The sequence below is a fragment of the Onychostruthus taczanowskii genome, unplaced genomic scaffold (assembly GCF_017590055.1).
Source record: "Onychostruthus taczanowskii isolate IOZ18803 unplaced genomic scaffold, ASM1759005v1 scaffold61, whole genome shotgun sequence".
NCBI classification, from domain to species: domain Eukaryota; kingdom Metazoa; phylum Chordata; class Aves; order Passeriformes; family Passeridae; genus Onychostruthus; species Onychostruthus taczanowskii.
This window is the reverse complement of record NW_024503790.1, coordinates 5898692-5920598: the sequence shown is the minus strand read 5'-3', so window position 1 is coordinate 5920598 and position 21907 is coordinate 5898692. Positions and strand designations below refer to the sequence as shown.

The following is a 21907-nucleotide window of genomic DNA, read 5'->3' as shown; positions in this document are numbered from 1 at the left end:
GTCCTAGCAGATTTTATCCGGGAGAAATCCTTGGCTGTGTTGAATTTGCGAGGTTTAATCTCCATTCCGGCCGTGGGCAGAAATGCCAGGCGTGCTCGGCCTTGCAGTGAGGCAGAGGAGAGAGCTGGAAAGGTCAGGGAATAAACCAAGCATTAAAATTTCAGGCTGCTCTGCTCCCTGGCGGAGCGTGGCAGAGAATCCCAGATCCCCCGAGACCAGCAGGACCTTTCAGTAATTCCTTTCACTCCCGCAGCCAGCTGAGAGCCTCCAGCTCCTGAAATATTCATCACATCCTGCGCTTCCAGGGCGGATCAGAGCAGTGTGCGGGGCACCTCTCAGGCTGCCAAGCCCTGCTGGCACCTCCCTTTGCTGTCTGAAGGGTCACACAGCAAATATCACAGCCAGCAAAGGGTGACAGGCACTTCTTGTCACCCCCAGGGCTCTCGGCTCTGCTGGGAGCAGCTCTGGGGTACAGGCATGGAGACAGTGGGATATTCCCCCTCTGGAGGGGGAAAATTCGGGGGCACCGAGCCTGGTGCAGCTCAGGGACAGCCAGGAGTCACTGTCCCCACGCTGAGGGTCTCTCCCAAGGAGCAGGGCAGGTCCCCAAGGCCAGGGGATGGCCTGGGACAGATCCAGCAGCCCCCAGCACACAGCCCTGCTCTGTCCCTGCAGCAGAAGCGTCCTCAGTGAAGGGGTTTGGCCAGGAACCCTCCCAGGTTCAGTGAAATCCTCAGTCCCTGGGACAGCCACAAATCACTTGGGCCAGGGTTAAACCCAGTGAGGATGGTTAGGCCATTGCAGCCCAGCTGAGGATGCAGCTCTGGGAGCTCCTGGCTGCAGAGGGGCACAGGGATGCAGGGAGGGATGGAGGCTGCGCTGCTGGCTGTGCCTGCTGCTGAGCTGCCAGGCTGTGCCTCAGAGGGACAGGGACACTGGGGACACAGGGGACACAGTGGACACAGCCCCTCCGAGGGACAGGGACACTGGCGACACAGGGGACACGGGGGACACAGCCCCTCAGAGGGACAGGACCAGGGTCACAGGGGACACTGCCCCGAGCCCCTGCCTGCTCTGTGCCCAGGGCCCCAAACCCATCAGCTCTGCAGCTCTGGCTCCACACACCCCCACACGTTGATTTCTCCTCCTGCAAAGCCCAGGGCTCCCTCAACGGCTCCCCACAGACACAGGGATGGACACAGAAGTAGTAAATGAGACAGAGCTTTATTAGAAGCTTCCAGCACATTCCGTCTGCTCTCCTCCTCCACAGAAGCCCTCTCCGTGGGTGTTGAGGCCGTGCAGAGCCTGTCCAGCCCCAGCTCCCAGTCCCAGATCCCCCCGTGCCCTCCTCTCAGCGATAACCCACAGCCACCTCTGCACCCCTGAAATCCTCGTGGCACTCTCAGCACAAGGAAAGAACCCCCCTCTCTCTGCTGGCACCTCACAAACACAGGGCAGAGCCCCCGTGGATCTCAATCTGGCTGGTGAGGGGAGGAAATTCCTCCTGAATAATGGCCTGGGGTGCTGAGGGAGGCACTGGGGAGAGGGGGAACCGAACCATTTCATTTTCCACTTCCCATCCCACTCCCCATCCCACAGCTTCCACCCTCACCCCACGTCTCCCCCAGCCAGCTCTGCCTCTCCAGGACGGGAGGCACAAAAGGAAATGAATCAAATACCCAATCCAACATTTCCCTGCTGACTGGCACGGCCAAACCTGCCCACCTCCTCCTCCCTCCTCTCCAACATCCTCCTGTCCCCTTTCCTGAGACCTCCCTGAGCTCAGCCCCTTTCCCTGCTGCCCTTCCCAGCCTGTGCAGCCCCGCAGGACCCTCCCCGGCTGCCCCTTGCCCCGTGTGACCCCTGCCCGTCCTCTCCTGGGGACGGGGACATGTCCCTGCCCCGCTGTCCCCAGGGACGGACCCATCCACGTGCGGCAGAAACCTTATCCCCGAGCTGGGACTTGTGGAGTGAAATCCAAGAGGATGAGCCCTGCTGGAGGGAAATCCAAGAGGATGAGCCCTCCCGGAGTGAAATCCAAGAGGATGAGCCCTGCTGGAGTGCTCAAATCGTTCACGGGATCCAAGGCAGCGACCCCTGCATCCCCCGGAGCTGCTGCCCAGCCCAGCCCCGGCCAGGCTCTTCCCAAAGCTCTCTTTTGCTCCTTCACAGATATCCCGGCTCTTTTGTCGGGATGAAGCACCTCCCTGCTTCCTCGGTGCCACCAGGTGACTCCAGCGCAGCAGCCGGCGGGCACTGCCAGCCCCTGTCCTGCCCTACCGTCAGTTCCCGTCCCCGGGAGGCTCCCGCTCCCTGTGCCACCCTGTCCCGTCCGGGATGGGGCCGGGGAAGCTCTCGGTGCTGCCTCCAGGCTTCTCCCACTGTCCAGAACAAAGTCCCGGCCCCGGGCAGCGGCTCCGGCGTGGCAGGGGTTAAGTCCGGGGGTGCCCTTCCCTGACCTGCCTTCGGAAGTAGCGGATGGCCGAGAGGGTGCCAAAGCTTGCCAGGAACACTGGAAAAGAGCCCAAGACATTCCCAGTGTGACTCCCGGCGCTCCTCCCAAGCCGGACTGCCCCGCGGGGGTCACTCCTCTCCCTTCCCTCCTCGTCCCCTCCTGCCTTTGGTTCGCATTCCCAGCACTCGGGATTTGCTCCCAGAGCGTTCCCAACTGCCCACAGCCTGACTGGCCACGTCCAGTCCTGGGGTTTGGCTGTGTGGAGACACCAGCATCCCATAAAAAGAGCTGGTTTGAGGGGAATGCCCAACACGCTCCCTCGGTGGTGGGCAGGGGTTGGATGCAGAGATCCACAGGGAGATTTAATGGATGGGGTGGATACCCTTTAATGGATGGGGTGGATACCCATTTAATGGATGGGGTGGATACCCAGATCCAGGTGGGGATTTCATGGATTGGCTGGAGCCACAGCTTCAGGTGGAGATTTGATCTTGGATGAGAAAGAAACACGAGGAAAAGCCCACCAGGGCTTCAGGGCAGCACCTTCATTTCCTGCTTCTGTTTGCACCAGGAGGACGCCAGGAAAAAATCTCATTTTGGGGATTTTTCTGGGGGATTTTCTAGCCCCAGCCAAAAGCAGAAAATATCCAAAACCCTGAATCAAAAAATGTAGGGACACAAGAAATAACTAATGGGGGTGAAACACAAACCAAGCTCTGCTCCGTCCCTGCACCCAATAGTTTTGATTTGGTTTACAAGGGACACAAAGTTCCCTTGATTCCCAAGCAAAACCAGGAATCCAAGCCGTGTTTTTGGACCCCACAATTTAAATTCAGACTGGATTTTGTTTTATGTGCTAGAGGAATACAAACTCAGCTTGTTAGAAGCACAAATGCCCAGAGAGAGCAGATGCTCTGGGTGAGGAGCTGCTCCTGCCTCCCTCCTCTCCAGGTTATTCCACCTCAGGGCACAAGGAGCATCTCCCCCTTTCCACACCAAGCAAAACCAGGAATCCAAGCCATGGTTTTGGGCCCCACACTTTAAATTCCGACTGAATTTTATGTGCTAGAGGAATATAAACTCAGCTTTTCAGAAGCCCAAATGCCCAGAGAAAACGGCTGCTCCTTCCTGCCTTGCTCCTCTCCAGGTTATTCCACCATCTCCCCCTTTCCACACCAAGCAAAACCAGGGATCCAAGCCATGGTTTTGGGCCCCACACTTTAAATTCCGACTGAATTTTATGTGCTAGAGGAATATAAACTCAGCTTTTCAGAAGCCCAAATGCCCAGAGAAAACAGCTGCTCCTTCCTGCCTCGCTCCTCTCCAGGTTATTCCACCCTGTCTCCCCCTTTCCACACCAAGCAAAACCAGGAATCCAAGCCGTGTTTTTGGGCGCCACACTTTAAATTCAGACTGGATTTTGATTTATGTGCTAGAGGAATACAAACTCAGCTTGTTAGAAGCCCAAATGCCCAGAGAGAACTGCTGCTCCTTCCTGCCTCCCTCCTCTCCAGCCTATTCCACCCCAGGGCACGAGGAGCGTCTCCCCCTTTCCACACCTTTCCCAGGGCCATCTCCTCCCTTTCCACACCTTTCCCAGGGCCATCTCCTCCCTTTCCACACCTTTCCCAGGGCCATCTCCTCCATCCCAAACTCCCAGCAGGAGGGGGAGCAGGCCAAGAGCTGCTGGTGCTGACGGCAGAGAGCAGCCTTAGCTCAGGAGCTATTCCCAGCCCGCGGTGTCAGCTTCCTGGTGACCTTAGCAGGGAACATTCCTCGCCTGGAAGAGCAGCAGGAAGCCTTGCTCCTGGCATTTCTTCCCAGGGAAGGGGCTCTGCAGGGCAGCAGTGAGGAATGCTGCTCTGGAAGGGTTCTCCAAGGGTTCCAGGGCAGGGATGGGGAATGCTGCTCTCCCTGAGTCTTGCTCATCCAGCCATGCCCACTCCTGTGGGATTCTGTGGATTTCTTACAGAATTCCGTGAGAAGTTTCTGTGGATTCAATTTCTGTGAATTTCTGTTCGCTCAGCTTCCTCTCTCCCCACCAGCTTCCAGGTGCTGGGGTTGGAGAGGATCCCACAGATCTCCAGGGAACTGCAGGACAAAGAGGATGATGCCTCCTCTTTGGGGAGATTAAACCTTCCAAGCACCTCAGAAAAACACGGGAATTTTGGTGCTGGATGAAGGTGGACAAAAAATCCCAGGCAGGGTTTGGCCTTGCTGTGAGGCCAGTTGTGTTGGGAATTTCGTTCCTGCTGGGATGAGGGAACCTAAACCTGCTCACTGCAGGTCCTAAGGAAGTCCTGACAAACTGAGCCCCGTCAGGGGCTGGATGGAGCAGGACCAAGGCTGTGGAAACAGCTCAGCTCCAGCCAGCAGCTGCTTTGTAGGCAAAGCACAAAAGTCACGAGCAGCAATCGGGACCAGAGGAGAGAAAAGACACGGAAACGGCTTTGGAAAAGGCTGCGCTTCCCCGCAGGCAGCAGCAGGTGGAAATATCCCGCTTTTCCTCCCTGCCAAGTGTCCCCCAGAGCCCTTCCCACCCCTCTCCAGGCGGGCACTGTACGTACTGGTCTTCCAGGCATCCGGAGCCTGCAGGTCAGATGTCTTGACGGCCCAGGAGGCGAAGGCGCAGAAGACGAGGCACATGTCCTTGTGGCTCAGCACCCGGGGCTCCTCTGCTGCTCCTGCCACGAGAGGAGCACGAGGTCTGGGGGCTCTGTGCCACCCCCTCTGCCACTCCTCCCCTCCCTCTGCGACAGCGAATCCCCCGGGGAATCATCCCTGAATCATCCCCCGGGGGGGATGGCAGGTGGCTCTGCGTGTTCCCAAAGGACAGTGGCACGTTTGTCACCCCCCCCTCAGTCCTGCACTTTGTTAAAAACGCCACGGAAATGTTTGTTAAAGGCACCCCAGGCTGCCTCACCGCCTCCCTGCAGTTCTCTGGTGGCTGCACGTGGGTCTGGGGGGCAGATTTGGGACACAGCAATTCCTGGGGACACAGGCAAGGTCCCCTTCCTGTCCCCAGTGTCCCCAGGCACAGCCAGCTCTAGGACAACATCTGAGAGTGCTCAGCATCCCTCCGGGCATCCCACCCCACTCCTGCCTCCCCCAGGGATGAAGACATCCCTGAGTGCTCTGCACTCCCTGATCCAGCCTGGAACAGCTTGAGATCACGTTCTTTTTGCTCCTATTCATTTGATCAGGCTTTTAATTAAAGCTGGCTTACTAATTAGCTGTGACCACCTCAAAGGGGTTTTTTCTCTCTGTGCAAACAGGCTGGAAGCTCCATGTTGAGGCTCCCTTTGGGATGGCTCCCTCAGTGTTTGGGTTTATTATTAACTCTGAGCATCATTTAAGCTCAAAGACAAACCCCTGCCCGTCCTGGTGGATCAAACCTCCCCTTTATTTCCATTTCTCCCACCTGCCCCCAGGAAGAGGCAATGTTCAGGTGACCTCTGAGGTCTCCAGAGGGTGTTTTTCTGCTCAGGGTGGGTTTTACAGTCCCACATTCCCTGCCCACACCAGGGGACCTGGCCAGGAGCACCGGCTCAGCACAGAGAGAGGAACATCCCAAGGGAGAGCCCGGGGGGACAGAGGGAGCATCCCAGGGGAGAGCCAGGGTGACACAGCCTGGACATGTCCCTACAGGTGACAACAGGATTTACCTCTCAGTGCCAGGGCCTCGTCTGCATCTTCTGGCCACACCTGGGCTCCTCCCAGCGGGACCAGGGCGAGCTCCTCCCCGGATCTTCGGGGCACCAGGGCCTGGGAGGTTGAGGCTTGGCCTCCTCGCAGCTGCCCCTGCCTCTGCAGCAGGGACCTCAAAGCCCCCACAGCTTTCTTCACCTCGGAGGCCGGAGCCATGGAGAAAATCCCTCTCCAGCCCATCCTGTTGGGGGCTGGCTCTGGGAAGAAGTGTTCATACACATCAGGGACTGAGATAACCACGGTGTCCTTGTCTGGAGCAGAGCTGGGAGCCTCCTTGTGCAGCCCAGGGCGGTCCAAACCTCTGAACTTCTTTCTTTTCCTGTCTTTAGCTTTGCCTTTTTTCCTGCTTCCTTCTGGCTCGATGAAAAAATACTCGTACAGTTCAGGCCAGGAGATTTCCCCCTGCAAGGGCGATCTGCGCCCCTCCAGGGAGCTGCCCAGCTCCTCCTCCTCCTGGGAATCACAGAACAGGTACTCGTACATCTCGGGCCAGGTCACATCCAGGGAGCTGGGCTTGCCAGAGGCCCCGTCAGCAAAGCACAGGGGGCTGACGGCCCTGGGGAGCTCAGCTGCAGCTTCCCAAGGGATCCCAGCCCCGGGAATCGTGGGGATCCCAGCTGCAGGCTCGCACGGGATCTCAATGGCAGGGATCCTGGGGAGCTCAGCTGCAGGGATCCTGGGGATCTCAATGGCAGGACTCCTGGGGATCTCGATGGCAGGAATCCTGGGGATCCCTGCTGCAGGAATCCTGGGGATCTCAGCTGCAGGAATCCTGGGGATCTCAGCTGCAGGAATCCTGGGGATCTCAGCTGCAGGCTCCCAGGGGATCCCCACTGCAGGACTCCTGGGGATCCCAGCTGCAGGCTCCCAAGGGATTTCAGGTACAGGTTTCCTGGGAATCACAGCTGCAGGCTCCCAAGGGATCCCAGCTGCAGGAACCTCAGGGATCTCTGAGGGTTTCCTGGGAATCTCAGCTGCAGACTTCCTGGGGATCTCAGCTGCAGGAATTCCAGGGATCTCAGCAGCAGGAACTGCAGGGATCTCCGAGGGTTTCCTGGGAATCTCAGCTGCAGACTTCCTGGGGATCTCAGCTGCAGGAATTCCAGGGATCTCAGCAGCAGGAACTGCAGGGATCTCCGAGGGTTTCCTGGGAATCTCAGCTGCAGACTTCCTGGGGATCTCAGCTGCAGGAATTCCAGGGATCTCAGCAGCAGGAACTGCAGGGATCTCCGAGGGTTTCCTGGGAATTTCAGCAGCAGCAGGCTCCCCCCCAGCCCCCTCAGCAGCATTCCCTCCAAACGCTGCCGCGCTCCCGGGCTGGAGAGGCTTCCCTGGCATCTCCTGGCTCTCCTCTCCTGGAGGAGGCGCGGTGCCCTCGCCAGGGACCACGGGGACACTGTCACGTACGCCCAAGCCACCGGCCTGCCCTGCCTTTGGGGGCTTGGTGGCTTTTGTCTTCCCCGGGGACTTCGGGGGAGCACTCTGGGCATCGCCGCCATCCGCGCCAGGGCCGGGCACCGCCCGCTTGTTCTCCGCAGCCTCCTCGCTGCCCAGCCTCACCAGCGCTCCCTTGGCCGCCTTGTCCTTCCCTCTGCCCTTCCGAGGGGACATCGGGGAGCCGGGCGGTGCCTTGCCGGCCCCGGTGGCGCCCGGTGCCGCCGCAGGGTCCCTGTCCCCCTCGGTGCCGCTGGCTCCGCGCTGCTTGCGGCTCTTCTTCGGCTGTGCCGGCACCTTGGGCCTCACCACGCTGGGGGATCCGCCCGGCGAGCTCGGCTCCGTGCCCGCCTTCTCCTCCTCCGCTGCCACCCTGGCTCCCATCCCCAGGGACGGGCTCGGGGTGTCCCCCGCGTGTCCCCGCAGCCCGGGCTCCGAGGGGACAGCGCTTTTCTCGGCCGGTCCCTCGGCCGAAGCAGAGGCTGCCGGAGCTTCTGGCGGTGCCACCGCTCCCGGCTGTGCCAGCAGGGCTTGTCCCCCTCCTGCATCCCCGCCCTGCTCCATGGCGGGGCTGCCTCCGGCCGCTGCCACCGCCGTGTCCTGCCCGGAGCCACCCTGGGCTGTGCCACCGGCCGGGGTGCCCGCGGGTGGCCTCGGTGGCTGCCTCCTCTGGGCGCTGGGCATGGCAGCGGGTGCCAGGCAGCTGGGCTTGTCGCTGTCGCACAGGAACCTGCCCACGGAGCGCGGCTCCGCTTCGTCCTCGCTGCCCGACAGCAGCTCCGGCCCGGAGAGGTGCCCACGCTCCGGGCGGCGCAGGGCGGTGTCACCGGGCACCCCACGTGGCACAGGGCTGGCCGTGCCAGGCGCTGCTGGCTCGCTGCCCGGCCCGGCTGCTGCCACCCCGTCGGTGCCGCGGGGACAGTCCCGTCCCGAGGTGTCCCCTTGCTCAATGTCACTGAGGCACTGCTCCTCGGCCGTGGCCAGCGAGGCCGGCGCCAGGCTGCACTCCTCGGAAGCCTGGAAGAACTCAGCCCATTCCCGGTCGTTCAGCTGGATGCTGTACTCGAAGTTATCCATGCCTGCAGCGGGGGAGCGGCGACAGGTCAGGGAGGAGGGGGTGGCACCGCTCCGGGCGCACGGAGGCCAGCTGTGTGCCCCCGAGCCTTCCTCCCAGTCCCTCCCTCCCATCCGCTCATCCTCAGCCGTTTCCAGCCCAAACCCAGCTGGAAATTCCGGCCCCTGGCAACCTCAGCAGGATGGGGATGGCCGTGCTGGCCACAAGCCAGCCAGCAGTGGGAGAGGAGGCCACTGCCACCCCCTCCTGTCCCCACTGCCTCTGCTCCCCAGCACGGCTGCACCGGGGCTTTGGGGTGCTCCCGGTGGCAACACAGAAGCTTTGGGATGCTCCCCACACCTGCACAGGGACTTGGGGATGCTTCACATGGCAACACAGAAGCTTTGGGATGCTCCCCACACCTGCAGAGGGCCTTGGGGATGCTCCCCACACCTGCACAGGGGTTTTGGGATGCTCCCCACAGCTGCACAGGGGCTTGGGGATGCTCCACATGGCGACACAGAAGCTTTGGGATGCTCCCCACACCTGCAGAGGGCCTTGGGGATGCTCCCCACAGCTGCACAGGGGTTTGGGATGTTCCCCACAGCTGCAGAGGGGTTTGGGATTCTCTCCCCACAGCATCACACCCCACACCTCCCCCTTTCCCCCCCATTTTGCCTCCAATCCACCTTAAAGCCGGGACTGCTCTTCCCGAGAAGCGTTCCCGAATCCCAGAGCAGCCGGGGCAGCCCCGCACGGCCCCGCACGGCCCGGCACATCCCGGCACGGCCCCGCACATCCCGGCACGGCCCCGCACATCCCGGCACGGCCCCGCACATCCCGGCACGGCCCCGCACATCCCGGCACGGCCCCGCACATCCCGGCACGGCCCCGCACATCCCGGCACGGCCCCGCACATCCCGGCACGGCCCCGCACATCCCGGCACGGCCCCGCACATCCCGGCACGGCCCCGCACATCCCGGCACGGCCCCGCACATCCCGGCACGGCCCCGCACGGCCCCGCACATCCCGGCACAGCCCCGCACATCCCGGCACGGCCCCGCCCTTGCCCGGGGCCCTGCGCAGGGAGGTGCCGCACAGCGGGACAGCAGGACACGCGGGGAGGTGACAAAGGCCGTCCTACCTGTCCCCCAGCCCCCGGCGGGGACGGAGCCATGCGAGCAGCCTGGCAGGAGAGCCCTCCCAGCACAACATGATGCCGTGGCCCGGCCGGGGGCAGAGAGCCCGGCTCCAGCTCTGATCCATTCAGGGGCTAAAAATAAACCCCCCCCCTCCCTCCCCGGTGTCACTTGAGATCCCAGTGCCACCAGCCCAGAGAGGGCAGGGCCATATATAGAACTGCTGGGGGACATGGCAGGGTGGCAGCCAATGTGTGACTGTGCCCACAGCCACGTCTGGGGGCACCGGGACCACTCCTGGTGCCCCCTGCTCCCTGCCGGGGTCACTCCATGGGAAGGGGGACAGGCCACGGAGCTCCCAGCCTGTGGCACACCTGGGTGGCAGTGACCGTCCTTTTTCCCACAGAGCCACTTCTTCGCTTTAGTCACGCTCTCCAGGGTGACACAAAATCACCTCAGGGGCAGGGTTCACCTATTTAGGGCACTCCCAGGGCATTTACTGCCAGCCTGCTGCAGGGTTGGCATCAGGAGATCACAGCCAGCCCCGAAAGTCTTGTGACAAACCTCGCAGGGCGTGTGGCAGCCGTCCCACGGCACCCAGGGCCACCTGGGCCATGTGCTGTGGGCAGCCGCGGGCACAGCCCGGGGGGAGCCTGGCACGGGGCACTGACAGAGTGCCCAAGGGTGAGCTGGCAGGTCACGAAGCCGAGCCAGAAATAACCCTCAGCTCCCACGAGCCCCGAGCCTTCCTCCCACCTTCCTCCCCCTCCCCGTGGCAGGGCCAGGAATAGCTGCCCTGAAGGAGCTGCCTGCGGGAGAGGGGCTGGGGGAGCGAGCCCCAGCCCCCAGCCCCCAGCCCCAGCCCCCCCTCGGCCACCAAGACACCACAGCTGGACACAGCTGGGACCAGGGCTGGGCACGCTGGGGGAGCCAAGAGGGACCCCTGGGCTCTGCACCTCTCGGGGGTCCCAAAACCTCTGCACCCCTTGGGGGGTCCCAAAACCTCTGCACCCCTCGGGGGTCCCACGAGCTCTGCACCTCTCGGGGGTCCCACAAGCTCTGCACCCCTCGGGGGTCCCACAAGCTCTGCGTCCCCTCGGGGGTCCCACGAGCTCTGCACCCCTCGGGGGTCCCACAATCTCTGCGTCCCCTCGGGGGTCCCACACGCTCTGCGACCCCTCGGGGGTCTCACATGCTCTGCACCCCTTGGGGGTCCCACAAGCTTTGTACCCCTCGGAGATCCCACAAACTCTGCACCCCTCGGGGGTCCCACGAGCTCTGCACCCCTTGGGGGTCCCACAAGCTTTGTACCCCTTGGAGATCCCACAAACTCTGCACCCCTCGGGGGTCCCACGAGCTCTGCACCCCTTGGGGGTCCCACACGCTCTGCACCCCTCGGGGGTCCCACGAGCTCTGCACCCCTCGGGGGTCCCAGGAGCTCTGCACCCCTCGGGGGTCCCACGAGCTCTGCACCCCTCGGGGATCCCACGAGCTCTGCCCCGAGGCCCAGCTCCGGGCTGTGTCCCCACAGGAGGGGACAGCAGGGTCCCCTGTCCCCTCCTGCCATCCCGCGGGACGGAAGCTCCCCGCGGTGGCCGCTGTCCCGCACTGCACAGGGAGGGACCAGCAGAGCCCAGCCCGGGGAACATTCCCGGGACACGCTTCTCCCCTCAGCCAGGAACATCTGCAGGGGAAGAGCTGCTCCCCCGCCGCTCCCGCTGCTGATCCGCCCACGCCGCGCTCCCCTCGCACGCCTCGCAGGCCAGAGGGGAAACCGAGCGGTTTCCTTGGCTTGGCTCGGCCCACTTCCTTCCCTTGGAGCCGGGCCTGAGGCACGGAAAGGTTTAACCCGGCTGCGGAGCAGCAGGGAGCGAGGGAGGGGCAGGGACGGCGGCAGCCAGAGGAACAGGGATGCTGGGATGGTCTGGGATGGGCTGGGATGGTCTGGGATGGTGCTGGGATGATCTGGGATGCTGGGATGGTGCTGGAATGATCTGGAATGATCTGGGATGATCTGGGATGGTGCTGGAATGATCTGGGATGCTGGGATGGTGCTGGGATGATCTGGGATGGTGCTGGGATGGTCTGGGATGGTCTGGGATGGTCTGGGATGATGGGATGGTGCTGGGATGGTGGAACAGTACCAGGATTCTGGGATGGTGCTGGGATAATTCTGGGAGGCTGCTGGGATGATTCTGGAATGCTGGGATGATTCCAGGATGATTCTGGAATGATCCTGGGATGATTCTGAGATACTGGGATGCTGCTGGGATGATTCTGGGATGATTCTGGGATGATCCTGGGATACTGAGGCTGCTGGGATGATTCTGGGATGATTCTGGGATGATCCTGGGATAGTGCTGGGATGGTTCTGGGATGCTGCTGGGATGATTCTGGGATGATGTTCCTGGGATGCTGCAGGGCTGCTCCAGCCCCATCCTGCGGATGGCACCCAGCACCTCCAGGATGGACGCTGTGGGATTAAGGGCACGATATAAATAACCAATGTCAACTTGTCATGAGAGAAGGGCCCGAAATAAAGCAGCAGATGTGACCCCCCTGTGCCTGGAGGGACACGGCGTGGGAGACACAGCCAGGAATGGGCTTGGAAAGGGCAGGAAAACTGGGAATGCCGTGGGGGGCACTTCCTTTGGGACAGAGACAGCTCCAGGCTCAGCACTCACCACTCCCACTGCAAAGGAAGCTCAGTGTCTGGGAAGGGAGCTCTCAGGAATGGAATAATTGGAATATTTCCAATGTGGAAAAATTGGAATATTCTCAATATGGAATAATTGGAATATTTTCAATATGGAATAACTGGAATGTTCCCAATATGGAATAATTCCCTTCCTACCCAAGAAACTCCATCTGGGAGAATTCTCCCTTTGTGCAGCTTTTCAAACCAGCACTGGAACATGACGAGTGTGGGGGCTTGGCTGAACTCCCCGTGAGACAGCGCAGACAATGCAGAGAAACGTGGGTTTGATTAGGAACATCCTCCCTGCCCTGATCTACACCCATCACATGCTGTGCAGCAGGGCAGGGAGGCAGAGATTGCAGGAAAAGCAGTGGGGGGAAAAAAAATAATAATAAAGCAGAATGGAAAAAGAAATCTGCCCACAGCTCAAGGAGCAAGACAACCTCGGCCCTTGCTGCTTGCCTGGGACAGAGAGGTTTATTTGTGATTATTTTCTCATTCCTCCTGCAGTTTTAGCTGGATGCTCCCTGAGCCTCAGGCAGTGACAGCAGTGACCTGCCCCTGATCTGATCCGTTCCTTCCTTTCCATAAATTCCTGAGGGGTCCAACCTGTGCGAGGGAGAGCTCAGGGGGACTGGGGAATGCTGAGCTGCAATTGGGGAACACTGAGCTGCAACTGGGGAACGCTGAGCTGGATTTGGGGAACACTGAGCTGCAATTGGGGAACGCTGAGCTGGATTTGGGGAACACTGAGCTGCTCAGGGGGACTGGGGAATGCTGAGCTGCAATTGGGGAATGCTGAGCTGCAATTGGGGAATGCTGAGCTGGATTTGGGGAACACTGAGCTGCTCAGGGGGACTGGGGAATGCTGAGCTGCAATTGGGGAATGCTGAGCTGCAATTGGGGAATGCTGAGCTGGATTTGGGGAACGCTGAGCTGCTCACGTACACCCCTGACCCTGCCCACGGCCAGGAGACCACCCTGGGAGCAGCAGCAGCAGCTGGGATCCAGCCCAGGGAAGGCGAGGAGGAGGAAAGGGTTAACCTCAGAAAGGGTTAACCCTGCACTGAAACTCCAGCCGCAACCACCCGGCTGGTTCTGCTGGTTTGGGGCAGGTGAGCAGCAATTATCACCCCCAAACCACGCCGGCTCCACGGCGCTTTTGCCCAAACCCTTTAACTTTTTTTGGTTTGGGGGTTTTTTCGTTTTTTTTTTTTTTCCGCCTGAAACTCACTCCCCGGGCTCTGTTAAAATTCCAGCCCATGCTGCAAAGGTCACACTCGGCTCACTTGAAACCCAGCCCGAGCTGGCCCGAGACTCTGCCAGGCTCTTCCCAAAGCTCGCTGCTGGCCGCGGTTTCGGGCTGCTGATCCCAGCCCCGCCGCGTTTCGCATTTCCCAGCGAGCTCCGGCCTCGCTCGCCCAGGAGCGGCCCCGTCAGGGGCAGGGTGGCAGTGCCAGGGATAGGGTGACAGCGACAGGGACAGGGTGGCAGTGCAGGTGACAAAGTTGCAGTGCCAGGGACAGGGGTGGCAGTGCCAGGGACAGGGTGGCAGTGACAAGGACAGGGTGGCAGTGCAGGGACAGGGTGGCGGCGCAAGTGACAAAGTTGCAGTGCCAGGGACAGGGTGGCAGTGCCAGGGACACGGTGACAGTGACAGGGACAGGGTGACAGCGACAGGGACAGGGTGGCAGGGCAGGGACAGGGGTGGCAGTGCCAAGGACAGGGCGGCAGTGACAAGGACAGGGTGGCAGCGACAGGGAGAGGGTGGCAGTGCAGGTGACAAAGTTGCAGTGCCAGGGACAGGGTGGCGGCGCAGGGACAGGGTGACAGCGATAGGGACAGGGGTGGCAGTGCCAGGGACAGGGGTGGCAGTGCAGGGACAGGGGTGGCAGTGCCAAGGACAGGGTGGCAGTGACAAGGACAGGGTGGCAGTGCAGGGACAGGGTGGCAGCGACAGGGAGAGGGTGGCAGTGCAGGTGACAAAGTTGCAGTGCCAGGGGCAGGGTGGCAGTGTCAGGGACAGGGTGGCAGTGTCAGGGACAGAGTGGCAGTGTCAGGGGATAGGGGTGGCAGTGCAGGGACAGGGGTGACAGCGACAGGGACAGGGTGGCAGTGTCAGGGGTAGGGTGGCAGTGCAGGGGACAGGGGTGGCAGTGCAGGTGACAAGGTGGCAGTGCAGGGGACAGGGTGGCAGTGCCACCCACCTCCGAGGAGAGGAAAACAGAGCAGGGAGATGCCCAGAGGCAGCGGGATGGGCTCAGGATGCAGCAGCACGGGGGCACTGTCCCTGTCCCCTGTCCCAGAGCTGTCCCCGGGCACCATCCCAGCAGGATGAGAGGATTCGCTCAGAGAGGCTGTGGCTGTCCCTGAGAATGTCCCAGGCCAGGGGACAGGGACTGGGGCAGCCTGGGACAGTGCAAGGTGTCCCTGCTGTGGCATGGGTGGCACGGAATGGGCTCTGGAGTTCTTCCAACCCAAAGCATTCCATGATTCCGTGACTCTGGGTGGCACAGTGACACCATGGCCTGGGTGGCTGTGGTGTCCCTGCCTTGGGGACAGCAGCTGTAGGGCCAGGTGACCTCTGCCATGTCCCAGCCACCTCCTTTTCCATGCTGCCCACTGACTGCCTACGCAGGCAGAGAAAGCCATTCTCTTTATTCTCTTTATTATCTTTATTCTCTTTATTCTCTTTATTCTATTATTAATCCATATTGTTATTCCATTATTATTCTATTTATTCAAATTTTTATTTTTTGTTAAGACCTGAAAAGAGGCCTCTGGGCTGAAGTTCCAGCTCGCAGGAATCCTTTTCCCCCCCGAAGCCGGCAGGATCGGGGTTTTACCTGTGCACTCCTTTCCCTGCCGTTTCCACTAGATGTCACTTACAGCCACCAAGTCCGTGCTTTCCCGGGATTTTTCACCTCCTCTCGGGCTGTTCAGGTGCTGTGGGAGAGGAAAATCCCAGTTCCACACGGCTGGGAGGGCAGGGGCTGTGCTGACCCCGCCGGGGAACCCCTGCCCTGCAAGGTGAATGCTCCGTCATTCCAGCGGGGTCACCAGTGTCACCAGTGTCACCAGTGTCACCCTGGGAGTGATCCAGGACCCTCCTGGAGCTGCGGCAGCCTTGGGAACGTCACCATTCCCTGGGCAGTGCAGCAGAACCCTCTGGGGGAAAACCCTGCCCAAAAATCCAACCTGACCTTCCCCTGGCACAGCTCCAGGGGATCGCGAGCCCTTCTCCTGCTCTCCTGAGGGAGCTGCAGTGTCCTGAGGCGCCCCGGCACCACGAGCTGGCTTCCTGGGCCACCCCTTTGTGTCCTTCCCCAAACCAGGCGAGGGAGAGCGGCTGCTTTGGGATGGAGCAGCAGAGGGAAGGCACTGGTGGCCACCGGGGTCACCACCAGCAGCAAGGAACGAGACAGAGCAAGGGAGAAGGACCTGAGCCCCCTCCGGGAGCCGCCGAGCTCTCCCGTCCCTGCGGGCCTGAACGGTAGCAGCAGCGGCAGAGCTCGCTGTCCGAGTGCTGGTTAACGATGTTTGGGGTGGAAAGGGCCTCTGCTGCCAGCCCAGCCCCGAACACGAGCTGTTCCACACCGGCAGGGCCCCGCCAGGTCCCGAGTTCCTCAGCCCGGCGCTGCCCAGCCCCGCCAGCAGCGCCGCTTCCCGGGCACCGCGGCTCTGCTGCTGGAGCTGCGCACATGCCGGGCTGCCGGCCTGATCCCGGCCTGATCCCTGCCTGGATCCTGGTCTGATCCCTGCTCTGAACCCGGCCTGAACCCGGCCTGATCCCGGCTCTGAACCTGGACTGATCCCTGCTCTGAGCCCGGCCTGATCCCTGCCTGGATCCCGGCCTGATCCCTGCTCTGAACCCGGCCTGATCCCTGCCTGGATCCCAGCCTGATCCCTGCCTGATCCCGGCCCTGAACCTGGCCTGATCCCTGCCTGGATTCCAGCCCTGATCCCTGCCTGATCCCGGCCCTGATCCCTGCTCTGAACCCGGCCTGATCCCTGCCTGGATCCCTGCTCTGAACCTAGCTCTAATCCCAATCCTGATCCCAGCTCTGATCCCTGCACTGATCCCAGCGCTGGTCCTGGCTCTGATCCCAGCCCTGATCCCTGTTCTGATCCTGGCCCTGATCCCTGTTCTGATCCCAGCCTGATCCCAGCCCTGATCCCTGCTCTGATCCCAGCCTGATCCCTGCTCTGATCCCAGCCCTGATCCCAGCCTGATCCCGGCACTGGTCCTGGCTCTGATCCCAGCCCTGATCCCTGTTCTGATCCCAGCCTAATCCCAGCCTGATCCCGGCCCACCACAGCCTCCAAGAGCAGGGGCCAGTCTCGGGTTTTCTGCTTTCAGGATGACCCCAGAGTCCCTTTTCCCAGCCTCTGGCCGAAGAAAGAGTCAGGATTCTTCGGCTCTGGTTCACAAGGTTGTTTATTGTCGATTATCTAAAACATTTTCCCTCAGACCCGCAGAGGTCTGAGCTCTGTCAAGGGCACACGCTGGGCTGGTGTCTACATTTTATACTAGAAGTTACGTGTACTTTATTTATCATTATTTTCCAATATCTATTGTCTATGTTAGACTGTCTGCTTCTACTTTAGGCCAATCCAAATGTGCCACCATCACCCAGAAGATGGAGGCTGGGAAGAAGAAGGAAGAAGCATGGGACAACACCCATGTCCCTCCATCTTTCCTCCTAGACTCCCTATAATAAAACCCCCAAAACTCCATTTTTCACCCGGTGATTAATTCATTATCACTCAACTTAAACTTCTGTGACTTGTGATTCTTCATACAAGGTTGGTCATTTGTTCCATGGGTTAAGATGGAAATCCCAAATGTCTTTGGCTTTCTGCCAGATTTCCCAGCCCCCTGCCCGGGTCTCCAGGGCACCCAGAGGATGTTCTGGGTTCCCACAGGCAGCTCAGGCTTTTAGCCCATTAGTTTTTGCTACACAACACTATTATTTCTAGCACCAATCATCTATATTTTTTACCCCACGTGCTGCTACAGCGCACCTTTCACAGTTCTAACACAGCACTGTACAAACTTCCCATCAGACTCTAAGAATTCTTTACAACTTTAAGAATTCTTCACAAATCCGTTTCTCCCAGAGGACACTCATTAACCCGCTCGATTCCCAGGCTCCAAAGTGGGAATTCCCAAACGCTTGGGGAGGGTTTCCAAGCCCCCCCGTGGACGTGCCAGCAGGGAGGGATGGTGACACCGTGCCAGCAGCAGGGGACAGTGACACCGTGCCAGCAGGGAGGGATGGTGACACCGTGCCAGCTGTGCAGGAGGGAGCTGTGCCAGGAGCAGCAGCAGGCTCAGCCCCAAGGCCTGGCAGCCCAAATGCCACTGTCACAGCAGCTCAAGCTCCCTGCCAGCTCCCAGGGACCTGAGGATGCCTCCCCCTGATCCCAAAATCCGCCGCCCTCGCTCACCTGGGGATGAAAAGCTCCAGCCTGAGCAGAGCTTCCTTTAATTTATTATTAATCTTTCAATCTTTTTCGATCATTTTAATTCTTCAAAAACGTTCCCACGTTTTTGAATACAAACCCCAGGGAGAGCACAGCCAGCCCTGCTCCCCTCGGGGTGGAGGTTTTGTGCAGAGCTTTCTGAGGGAGTTCGGGGTGAGAGCTGCTGGAATGACTCTGAGTTGTCCATCCCAGTGCCTCAGGGGGCTCCCAGCAGCCAGCAAAGGTAAAAAACCCAGAGCTGGGACAAATCCTGGAATCCTGGAATGGTTTGGGCTGGCAAAAAGCTCAGTCCCACCCCTGCCATGGGCACCTTCCCCTGTCCCAGGCTGCTCCAAGCCCCTCCAACCTGGCCTTGGGCACTGCCAGGGATGGGGCAGAGCCGGGTACCCTGTGCCAGGGCCAGAATCTCTCCCCCTAAATTCTTCCTTTGGTTCAGCATCCCCACTTTTCCTTCCAAGAGCCCTCCCGGCAGCGTGGGCAGGGCAGCAGCGCTGGCTGGGCTAATCAGCCGCTGGCTAATTGGCCAGGCAGGGGCTGCCGGAGGGAGGCTGGAGCGAGCCAGGCAGAGCTGAGGCTGCTCCTGCACCTTTTTTATTCCTCCCCCGGGGAGGAGAGAGGCTCAGAAACTCCCGGCATGGGACCAAGGCTCCCCTGCTCTGGCATCTTAACAAGGAGCAGCTGCTGGAGGCAGAGCGAGGAGCAGCACAAGGAAAAGGCCCCTCTGCATTAATTAAAGGTCACAGGGCCATTCCAGAGGCTTCCCAATTACCTCTGGAAGAGTGTGGCTAATGTGAGATAATGATGTCATACGGCCACTAATGAGGCAGGTTATCCAAACCCCCCCGGCCCCCTCCCAGTGAGGATCTCTGGGATGAGCCAGAGGGAAAAGTGCCACTCTTCCCTCTCCTCCTTTTCCTGAAGGCCGTGGATAATGGAGCCAGGGGAGGCACAGGAGAGGCCACAGCTCTCTTTGAGGTTTTTGTGCCGAGGAGCAGCTCGGCAAGGCCCCTTCCCCTCTGGAATTGCCCCTCAGGAGTGATGTCAACAGGATATTGTGGGGCACTGACCTCAGTGCTGGGCCAAGCCCAGCCCCATTAGCGCTCCTTAATTGGACGTAATTGGGAGGTGGAAATCTGCTCCTGCTCTGCAAGGATCCAGCCCCGTGATCGCAGCGCTGGGTGGGGAGGAGCAGCCACTGCATCTTCTCTCAGCATCCCTCAGGGCAGGAGGAAAAGTGTCCTGGGGCTGGGGGACACAAAAGCCCACCGGGATGGTCCCCCCTGAGGAGCAGCCTCCTCTTCCTTGTCACTACAGGACACGGAAGTTTATTTTCTGACTTTAACATTTATAGATTTCTAAAGGTGACAGTGGATTGGAGGGTGAAAGTGCCACCTCTCCAATGCCACTGGGCAAACTAACAGTCCATCAAATTTCTCCTCCTCTATAAAAAAAATACAAAACAATAAGTTGTTTACAGAAAGTGTGTGAGAAAGTTTGCTACAAAAATGCAAACATCAGAAGGTTTGGAAAATCTTTAAAAAATCAGGGCGACACTTCCTCACCTCCAAGGGTCAATATTGGTTTGGGGGGCACATGGAAAAAGCATTGGAATGCTCAATTCCTGCAGCAGGCAGGAGGAGCAGGGACAGAACTCTGGGATAGGGATCAGAGCCACAAACGGGAAAAAAAACATGGGGGGCCAGTTCTTGGGATGGGAAGAGGAAAGGGAAGCACCCAAAACCAAACAGTGTGAACATCTGGAGTGCAGAGAATTCCCAGGCAGGGCCAGCAGGGCACAGCCTGGGCTGCTCAGGAGCTCTCTGCCCACCAGGATCCCCCCAAATTCCCAGGCAGGGCCAGCAGGGCACAGCCTGGGCTGCTCAGGAGCTCTCTGCCCACCAGGATCCCCCAAATTCCCAGCTCCACAGCTGAGGGCTGGGTGAAAGGCTGAAGGGGCTGGCAGAAAGAAGGCAGCTGGGGATGAGGGGGGATGTGCCAAAGGCACCAGCCCCAACCCCAAAGCCAGACCCTGCAGGGGGCCCAGCCTGGGTGGGTGAGGGGCTGCTCCTCTCCCAGCTGCTGGATCCAATTTTGGGGTTTCTGGAGCAAAGGGGGCCCTGCCCCAGCATCCCCCACCCTGCAGGGAGGCCAGAGGCTCCTTTCTGTCCTTGGAACGTTCACCTGGGCAACACCAGAGCTCTGCAGCACGGCTCAGGGCAGCTGGGAGAGATGGAGAGAGAGCTCACAGCTGGAGGGAGGGCTGCACAGCTGGATGGGCTGCACAGCTGGATGGGCTGCACAGCTGGGTGAGCACCACGGCCTCAGCTGCAGCTCAGGTGGCACGACTGACCCATCCAGCCCTGGCAGCGCTGCCCAGGGCTCTGCAGCCTGGCAGGGGCTCCTGGTGGCAGCCCGGAGCGGGGCACAGCCCTGGCAGTGGTGCCCAGGGCTCTGCAGCCTGGCAGGGGCTCCTGGTGGCAGCCCGGAGCGGGGCACAGCCCTGGCAGTGGTGCCCAGGGCTCTGCAGCCTGGCAGGGGCTCCTGGTGGCAGCCCGGAGCGGGGCACAGCCCTGGCAGTGGTGCCCAGGGCTCTGCAGCCTGGCAGGGGCTCCTGGTGGCAGCCCGGAGCGGGGCACAGCCCTGGCAGTGGTGCCCAGGGCTCTGCAGCCTGGCAGGGGCTCCTGGTGGCAGCCCGGAGCGGGGCACAGCCCTGGCAGTGGTGCCCAGGGCTCTGCAGCCTGGCAGGGGCTCCTGGTGGCAGCCCGGAGCGGGGCACAGCCCTGGCAGTGGTGCCCAGGGCTCTGCAGCCTGGCAGGGGCTCCTGGTGGCAGCCCGGAGCGGGGCACAGCCCTGGCAGTGGTGCCCAGGGCTCTGCAGCCTGGCAGGGGCTCCTGGTGGCAGCCCGGAGCGGGGCACAGCCCTGGCAGTGGTGCCCAGGGCTCTGCAGCCTGGCAGGGGCTCCTGGTGGCAGCCCGGAGCGGGGCACAGCCCTGGCAGTGGTGCCCAGGGCTCTGCAGCCTGGCAGGGGCTCCTGGTGGCAGCCCGGAGCGGGGCACAGCCCTGGCAGTGGTGCCCAGGGCTCTGCAGCCTGGCAGGGGCTCCTGGTGGCAGCCCGGAGCGGGGCACAGCCCTGGCAGTGGTGCCCAGGGCTCTGCAGCCTGGCAGGGGCTCCTGGTGGCAGCCCGGAGCGGGGCACAGCCCTGGCAGTGGTGCCCAGGGCTCTGCAGCCTGGCAGGGGCTCCTGGTGGCAGCCCGGAGCGGGGCACAGCCCTGGCAGTGGTGCCCAGGGCTCTGCAGCCTGGCAGGGGCTCCTGGTGGCAGCCCGGAGCGGGGCACAGCCCTGGCAGTGGTGCCCAGGGCTCTGCAGCCTGGCAGGGGCTCCTGGTGGCCAGGCTGCTGCAGAGCTGCTGTGACAGACAGAGCTCAGCCCTGCCAGGCTGCTGCCTGCTCCAGGATGGGTCCAGCGTGGGGCTCACCCCCCCGGGAGCCTCGGGGAGGGTTTATCAGCAGAGTTTATCAGCAGAGTTTATCGGCAGAGTTTATCAGCAGCCTCTCCTCGGCCTCTCCCCACGGCTCCTGCTGCTTGCTCAGGAATTTCTGCAGCAGCACTCATCTGTTTCTGTCCCTGGCCTCCACTTTGTCCGGGCCCCGAGTTGGCTCTTCTGGATCATTTCTCTTCCCAGGCCAAGTGCTCCTGTTGGCAGGGAAGCGGTGGAGGCAGCACAAAGCAGAGATCAGGAGCCCTGCCCTGAGCCTGGTCCACCTGCAGAGCTGCTGGAAGGGACCGAGGCAGGAGAAGCAATTCCTGCTCTCCTCGGGGAGCTCTCCCCCAGCCAGAATCTCAGCCAAGCCCTCCCAGACCCACCCCAGGGAGCTGCAAACTGGAATTTCCTGGGGATGGATGAACCGCAGTGACCCCTTTTCCAGAGGA

General features: G+C 61.1%; 1 protein-coding gene across 3 annotated transcripts; it reads right to left on the bottom strand.

Moving 5' to 3' along the window:
* Positions 1–1205: 1205 nt before the first annotated feature.
* Positions 1206–9958, bottom strand: PERM1 (PPARGC1 and ESRR induced regulator, muscle 1). 3 transcript variants are annotated; one of them, XM_041419554.1, is made up of 4 exons: positions 9797–9955; positions 6121–8676; positions 5023–5139; positions 1206–2512 (listed from the first exon to the last, which is right to left on the bottom strand). In XM_041419554.1, exons 2-4 carry the CDS (start codon positions 8672–8674, stop codon positions 2433–2435), a joined length of 2751 nt encoding a protein of 916 aa, XP_041275488.1. In that variant the 5' UTR covers positions 8675–8676; positions 9797–9955; the 3' UTR covers positions 1206–2432. The 3 variants fall into 3 exon arrangements, with proteins under 3 accessions (XP_041275488.1, XP_041275490.1, XP_041275489.1); XM_041419556.1 differs by lacking the exon at positions 9797–9955 and adding an exon at positions 9341–9462; XM_041419555.1 differs by lacking the exon at positions 1206–2512 and adding an exon at positions 2589–3110 and having other exon boundaries at positions 9797–9958.
* Between the last annotated feature and the right edge of the window lie 11949 nt (positions 9959–21907).